This window comes from Malus domestica, chromosome 13, assembly GCF_042453785.1.
Source record: "Malus domestica chromosome 13, GDT2T_hap1".
Classification (NCBI taxonomy): domain Eukaryota; kingdom Viridiplantae; phylum Streptophyta; class Magnoliopsida; order Rosales; family Rosaceae; genus Malus; species Malus domestica.
This window is the reverse complement of record NC_091673.1, coordinates 26,248,389-26,256,632: the sequence shown is the minus strand read 5'-3', so window position 1 is coordinate 26,256,632 and position 8,244 is coordinate 26,248,389. Positions and strand designations below refer to the sequence as shown.

At 38.9% G+C, this 8,244-nt stretch overlaps 1 protein-coding gene and 1 non-coding gene across 2 annotated transcripts; one reads left to right on the top strand and one right to left on the bottom strand.

Moving 5' to 3' along the window:
- Positions 1 to 1,247: 1,247 nt before the first annotated feature.
- LOC139187684 (uncharacterized) lies at positions 1,248 to 7,544 on the bottom strand. Its single transcript, XM_070810392.1, has one exon. The coding sequence runs from the start codon at positions 7,304 to 7,306 to the stop codon at positions 1,901 to 1,903; it is 5,406 nt and encodes a 1,801-aa protein (XP_070666493.1). The 5' UTR covers positions 7,307 to 7,544; the 3' UTR covers positions 1,248 to 1,900.
- LOC114826688 (small nucleolar RNA R71) lies at positions 6,656 to 6,760 on the top strand. The gene has a single exon (XR_003775745.1). It is a non-coding gene; the product is annotated as a small nucleolar RNA R71 (small nucleolar RNA).
- Positions 7,545 to 8,244: the final 700 nt, after the last annotated feature.

The following is an 8,244-nucleotide window of genomic DNA, read 5'->3' as shown; positions in this document are numbered from 1 at the left end:
TTTTTTTTTTTTTTTTTTTTCTGGTTGACCTCGAGCACCACGCCCTCCTACTCTCTGCGTTTGATTAAACCAAGAGCCAAACGGCTCTTTCTTTGCCTAGTTCAAGACCACGTTCTCGGACAGACAAGAAAAATGCCAGAATTGGACACGTGTCGCGCATCCGTGCGACCACTTCTTAGGATTCCAACTAAAAGGTTAAGATCAACCCACTTGCCCATATCTCTCTCTTCCTTGCAGATCTGAAAATGCTTTCTCTCCATTTCACAGCAAGCCCTTCTATTATTTGTTTTTTTTAGTTCTCTCGGACCCCATTTCATCTCTCTACTTTCTTTTTATTTCACAACTCTCTCTCTCTTCTCTCAGACCCCATTGCTCTCTAAAATGAAAAAAAACTCTCCTTCTTTCACATTTTTCTCTCATTTCCTTACTCCTCCTCACCCTTAGCCGCGCAACCACACACACTTTCCTCTGCAAAAATCCGAACACAGCCTTACCACAGAGGTAAACATTGTCCATTTGTGCGTCTCATATACTCCACACTGCAACATTGTCCATTTGTGCGTCTCATATACTCCACACTGCATGTGTAGACTGATGTGGTATTTTGTTTATGTGCACAGGTTCTCGATCTGGAAGTTTAGCCATGACAAAGAAAACGCAAACCAGCTACAACCTTGCAGATCTGTTTCCTGCAAAAGGTAAAAATCTTGTACTCCGTAGGTTAATGACAAAAATAGCTTCATCACATATGCATATAATTATAATGGTGTGGTATGTGTGCACAACACTCAGATCTGTGACAGACCCGAGAAAGAACTCTCAAACTGAAAATCCACTGGACATAAAGCATGGCCCATCATGAAGGTTTTGATCTTTCGACTATGAAGGTATAAACTCATCCCTGTTCTTGGTTAAATGTCATGATTTATTTCGTCCATGGAACTTAGAAAAATGATAACAAAAACCATATGTATATGCGGGTTTGAACATGAATCGAACGAACAACATACTGATTAACATGATATGATGAAAGTGAACTTGAAGTGCGGGAGACTGATGAACAAATATCAACACTAATAAGACCGTAAGAAAATATGACTTTCACAAGCTTGTGTGTTTTAAGTGATACATAACCTGGATCATGAAAATCAAATTGTCATTAGTCTTCTTGTTGTGAACTTTTCAGGAAATGTGGTCACTGATAGATCCGTGGGAAATAAAGTGGACGGCGAAACCTCAGCTGCAATAGACAAAAACGGGACAAGCTTCTAAGAACCCAGATCGGTGAATCTGGGAGGTAAAATTTCATATCCTTGGAAGTGGAATTGTTGTAGATCTGGTAATAATAGCTGTACTCAGTTCTGTGGTGTATGGATCTGTGATTTAATTGTGCTTCCTCCATGCATCGCAAAACTGAGCTGCAGAAAATTAATTGCTCTAAATTCTGTTTCTGTGCTGGATCTGCAACAATCTCCCCCAAACTTGCAGCTGTGAATGATTTTTTTTTTTTTATGCTGACTGCTTTAAATTTTCTGCCTAGTGTAGATGTTGTTGATGTGAACGTTAGACTTGCTGCTGGGTGCAGGATTCCAGCATAGGACACGCTTTATTTTCCACGTTCGCAACCTGCAATTAACCAATATGCGTAAAAAAATTGAAAATAAAAATAAAAGTAAAAATTGAATGGGTAAATTAAAACAAATTGCAATCTTCCATGTTTTGTTTTTGATTTTTTTTTATTTTTATGTATTTAATTTTTATGTATGTATTTTTTTTTTTCTGAATTAAAGAGAAAATCAAAAGAAGATTAAAATTAGCAAAGAGTTCAGAAAAATTGGGTTGCCTCCCAAATAAGCGCTTTATTTTAAGTCTGTAGCTAGACGTTACGGAAGTCCGGTGGCTAGATCACTGGTGCCTTCAGAGTCAAAGACTCGTATGCAGTATCAAAGGGTGACTCCACGTATGGTTTCAGCCTGTGACCATTCACCGTGAATGTGTTGCCTTGAGCCTCATTAGATATTTCAACTGCCCCATGAGGAAAGATTTTAGTAACCAAATACGGCCCAGTCCAGCGAGATTTCAATTTCCCTGGAAACAACTTTAGCCTTGAACTGAATAGCAACACCTTTTGCCCTGGCTGAAATTCTTTTCGTAAAATTTGACTATCATGAAACGCCTTAGTTCTTTCCTTGTAGATGCGAGAACTTTCATAAGCAGCCTGACGAATTTCCTCCAGCTCATTGAGCTGCAATTTACGTTGTTCCCCAGCTGAGTCATATGAAAAATTTAACTCTTTAATTGCCCAGAATGCCTTATGCTCAAGCTCCATAGGTAGATGACATGCTTTCCCATAAACGAGTCGAAATGGTGACATCCCAATAGGAGTTTTAAAAGCTGTCCTGTAGGCCCACAATGCATCATTTAATTTTAAACTCCAATCTTTTCGTGTTGAACCAACTGTTTTCTCCAAAATGCATTTTAATTCTCTGTTTGAAACTTCCACTTGACCAGATGTCTGTGGATGATAAGGTGTAGCCACACGATGATTAATCCCATATTTTGCCAATAAATTAGCAAATGTTTTATTAATAAAGTGCTTCCCCCCATCACTAAGAATAACGCGTGGAATTCCAAAACGCGGAAATATAACCCCTTGGAGGAATCTCAGGACCACTGATCCCTGATTAGTTGGTGCTGCTATGGCCTCGACCCACTTAGAAACATACTCCACAGCGACTAAAATATATTGATTCCCATGGGAAGATGGAAATGGTCCCATGAAATCAATACCCCACACATCAAATAATTCAACAATCAAAATACTTTGCTGGGGCATCTCATTCCTTTTGGACTGGTTGCCGACCCTTTGACACCTATCACAAACCTTGCACCAATTATATGCATCTTTAAAAAGTGTAGGCCAAAATAACCCACTTTGCAAAATTTTTTCTGCCGTTCTTTTCTGCCCAAAATGTCCTCCACAAGCAAAATGATGAGCAAACCTTAATACACTTTCTTGTTCGGCTTCAGGAATACATCTGCGAATAATCTGGTCTGGGCAATACTTAAATAGGTATGGCTCATACCAGAAATAATGCTTCACATCAGATAAAAACTTCTTTTTCTGCTGAACCATTAAATCTGGATGCACTACACCTTTAACCAAGTAATTAACAATATCAGCAAACCATGGTGTACGAAATTGGACTGCAAATAGCTGTTCATCTGGAAAACTCTCCCTCAGTGGTAAGGAATCCTCTTCTGAAGCTGTGGGAATAATCAATCTAGACAAGTGGTCAGCCACTACATTTTCACTGCCCTTTTTATCTCTGATTTCTAAGTCAAACTCTTGCAATAAAAGAATCCAACGAATCAATCGAGGCTTAGCATCTTTTTTATTTAACAAATATTTCAAAGCTGCATGATCTGTATAAACAATCACTTTAGCCCCAACTAAATACGATCGAAATTTTTCCAAAGCAAAAACAATTGCCAACATTTCCTTCTCTGTGGTAGCATAGTTTAGTTGTGCATCATTGAGGGTTCGACTAGCATAATAAATAACTTGGGGAAGTTTATCTGTTCGCTGTCCAAGAACTGCCCCCACTGCATAATCTGATGCGTCACACATCAGTTCAAAAGGCAGGCTCCAATTAGGTGCTGCAATAATGGGAGCTATAGTGAGGAGTGTCTTTAACTTCTTGAAGGCCTCCAAACAAGCTTCATCAAAAACAAAAGGAGCGTCTTTAGCCAATAAATTACACAAGGGTCGGCTAATCTTGGAGAAATCCTTGATGAACCGTCTATAATACCCGGCATGGCCAAGAAAAGATCGAACACTCTTAACAGATGTCGGGGGTGGCATCTTTTCAATTGCTTCAATTTTAGCCCTATCAACTTCAATACCCCTGTTAGAAATCAAGTGGCCCAAGACAATTCCCTGCCTAACCATGAAGTGACACTTTTCCCAGTTTAAAACCAGGTTGGTCTTAATGCATCTTTCCAGAACTAGAGATAAATTCTGCAAACATTGGTCAAAAGAATCCCCAAAAACAGAAAAATCATCCATAAATACCTCAACTACATGTTCAACTAACCCGGTAAATATGCTCATCATGCAACGCTGAAACGTAGCAGGCGCATTGCACAACCCAAAAGGCATTCTTCTGTATGCGAAAGTCCCAAAATGACAAGTAAAGGTTGTCTTTTCTTGATCCTCAGGGGCAACTGGAATCTGGTTATACCCTGAATAGCCATCCAAGAAACAGTAGAAAGCACGACCAGCCAACCGTTCCAACATTTGATCAATGAATGGCAATGGAAAATGATCTTTTCTAGTTCCTGCATTGATCTTTCTATAATCAACACACATACGCCACCCAGTAGTCAAGCGAGTAGGCACAAGTTCATTATTATCATTTTTCACAGCTGTAATACCAGAACGCTTTGGCACCACTTGAGTTGGACTAATCCACTTACTATCTGAAATGGGATAGATCATCCCAGCATCCAAAAGCTTCATAACTTCATTACGAACAACTTCTTTCATAATTGGATTCAACCGACGTTGAGCATCAATGGCAGGTTTTGCTCCATCCTCCAACAAAATTTTGTGCATACAAATTGTAGGGCTGATCCCTTTAATGTCGGCTATAGTCCAGCCAATTGCATCTTGATGACTTCTTAAAATGCGCAACAACTTATCTTCTTCTGTTGATGATAAATCAGCAGCTATAATAACTGGCAGCGAAGAATCTGCTCCCAAATAAGCATATTTCAAGTGTTCTGGAAGAACCTTCAACTCCAGTTTAGGTGGCTGTACCTTAGAAGGCTGCAACAACTTCTTGGGTTCCCCCAAACTCTCAAAAACAGGCCTCCAACGTGGGGGTTGAAAATGATCACTTTCCAAAGCTGAAACGTACTCAAAACACTCTTCATCTTCTGTATTTGTGTTCTCAAACCCATGCAATACATTTAACAATGGATCTGATGTCAAACGTGGCATAATTTCAGCCTGTAATAAGCTGTCAAGCACATCAACACGCATACAATCATGCACATCACCTGGCCTTTTGGTAGCCTCAAATAAACTGAACACAACAGATCGATCTTGCACTCTAAGTGTAAGTGTCCCAGCCTCTACATCAATTAACGTTCTGGCTGTAGCCATGAATGGACGTCCCAAAATAATCGGTGTTTGCATATCTTCATCCATATCCAAAATCACAAAATCTGCAGGAAGGTAGAGATTATCCACTTTAATAATTAGGTCTTCTATAATACCCCTTGGATAAGCAACTGAACGGTCCGCAAGTTGTAGAATAACTGATGTAGGCTTGATTTCTCCTTGTCCTAGTCTCTGAAAAACAGAAAAAGGCATTAAGTTAATACTAGCGCCTAAATCAATTAAAGCACGTTTAAAATGAGAACTTCCAATTGTGCATGAAATTGTAAAACTCCCTGGATCTTGTTTCTTTGGGGGCAATTTGTGAAGCAGAACAGCGCTGCACTGTTCTGTAAGAATCACTTTCTCAAAATCCACAAGCTTCTTTTTCTTTGTGCAAACATCCTTCAAAAACTTGGCATAAGACGGAATGTTTTTGATAGCATCAATTAACGGTAGATTAATCTGAACCTTAGACAAAGTCTTCATAAAATCTGTCAATTGTTGATCTTTAACTTTAGGCTTCAACCGTTCGGGATAAGGCATAGGTGGTTCATAAACACGATCCTCAACAATAACCGCACCATCTTTGGAACTGTTCACTGTCTGTTCAGAATCCTTTGAATTGGCAGATTTTTCAACATTCCCCGAATCTGTTTTTGGCTGTGAAGTCACCCGCGAATTTTTTAAGCAATTTTCATCCCTGTTATCAAAACTTTTTCCGGAACGTAGAACTCTAACTGCCTTGCAATCTGCACCTCCCCTAGGATTTGGTTCGGTTTGACTGGGAAATGTACCTGGAGCCCTTCCAGAAACCTGCAACGCAATCTGCCCCATTTGTTTTTCCATGTTTTTCACTGATGCCTGCAGATTTTGAATTTCTTGAGTGGTAGTATTTGCCAATTTTTCAATCGCAACCTCCCAGGCAGCCTTAGGTGCAGCAGGTTGCTGTACCTGCTGTTGAAATTGAGGTCTAGTGTGCTGTTCCTTATCCCACCTTAGATTAGGATGATCTCTCCAACCTGGGTTGTAGAAATTAGAATATGGGTCATATCGGGGACGCTGGAAATTGTTAAATGCATTAACCTGCTCTGCTGTAAATTCTGGTGAAACCTCTTTATGTGGGCAGCTCATAAAATCGTGAGTTATCATGTTGCAAATGCTGCAGGCAGCTTGTAAAGGCTGCTGTACAGCAACTTGAGAACCTGGCATTCTCTGTAATAACATGTCAAATTTCGCGTCAAGCCTTTTCTCCATTTTTTCAATTTGTGCTGTAACATAGGGAGAACCAGTAGACATCTCAAAAGCTGACCTAGATTGTGGCTGCTCCACTGCCCACTGCTGAGTATCTTCTGCCATTTTTTCAAATAACAAACAAGCCTCTTGTGCATTTTTGTCTTTGTACGTACCTCCGCAAGAAGCGTTGACAAGAGTTTTTGTAGTCATATTCAACCCTCTGAAAAATATATGCATTTGATCAGTTATGCTAATACCCGAATGCGGACATTTTCTAATCAACTCTTTAAACCGCTCCCACGCCTCATGAAACTCTTCGTTTGGTTTTTGGGCAAAAGATAAAATCTGAGTTCTCATGTCAAGAGTCTTAGAAGCTGGATAATACTTGTTTAGAAATTTTTCACTGAGTTGGGCCCAAGTTGTAATGCTTCCAGATGGGAGTGTGAGGAGCCATCTCCTTGCCTGATCCTTTAGAGTGTATGGAAATAACCGCAACTTAATAGATTCAGCCGAAAATCCCCTCACCAAAATGTTTGTGCACCCCATTAAAAATTCTGCAATGTGCATGTTAGGATCATCAGATAAAAACCCATGAAACGTAGGTAGAATATTCAACATGTGCTGTTTTATTTCAAATGCAGTCCCTTCTTCCACTGCCGGATATGTAATGCAACTGGGTATATTTGTTGTATGGGCTGTCAGTGAATCACCCAGGGGCAGACCTGCCTCTGGAATTACAAACGCCATTTTTTCTTTGTTGTGCAGGTCAAAGTCTGATTGCCGAAAAGTCTCCTGCAGAGGACGAACCCGCTGCAAATTTTTCTCCCTGCGTTTCCTCCTTAAATGCTGCTCAAATTCTGGATCAAATGGAATCAATTTCTGCACTGTTGAACGGGTGCTGACCATGCACAGTTTCTGAAATCTGTACTGTTGTAATCTGTAAAAATAAAAAAAATCGAAAATTAATTTTTTTTTTTTTTTAATATGTATAAACAGCAATAACTAATTGAAAATCTGATTCGTAGGGATTATTTTAAATAATCCCCGGCAACGGCGCCATTTTCTTGATAGAGATTTTTACTACTCATGTGAATGCGATAAAAACCTTCTATTTTACTTGCAAGAATCACAAGGTTATTGTAGTATAAACGGATCTCGCAAGGTCATTCTCCACAGGGATTATTAAATAATTCGAAACAAATCAGATTTTAATTAATGATTGTAAAGTAGAAATTTGGATGATTGATTTTATAACCTACTTAAAGTAAAAACGAATTTAATGAATTAAAATAGATAATCTGCAATATTAAAGCTAGAGAGAAGAAAACAGTTATGAGAAAAATCAAATTAAGAAAGCACTAGGATTCCACCATCACCTAGCAATCCTATGAATTTTTACCCATTACTTATGATCTACACATGCCACTTTGAAGGTTAGATTTTCCTAATTCATATTCTACTTGGAACCTCCAATATAGAACGTATATCTAACATGCAACCCGTCCGGACGTTCGGATCAAATCTAAACATGAAAGACTCATTATGCTTTATGAAAATCCTTTGAAAAACCATGCAATCCTTAAGACGTGATATTCATCCTAAAAGAAGTTACAATTATTAATCACAAGAAGCCAGCGTCAATTTTAGGGAACCTTCCGACCAAAATTGCATCAAATTACTTTTCTAAAAATCCTAATGGTGATCAGGCATTAAAACAATTAGATAGTTTTTATCCCGGTGATTAACAATTCAAAGTACGCATGCAATCAATCATAAGCAATTAAATAAAAATCACATATTCATGCTAAGGCTCAAGGCTTCACCCTAGCAATAGAAATTAGTTC

Bases quoted from the DNA above. Each gene is read 5' to 3' on its own strand.
- LOC139187684 (XM_070810392.1), bottom strand. From the start codon at position 7,306: ATGGTCAGCACCCGTTCAACAGTGCAGAAATTGATTCCATTTGATCCA.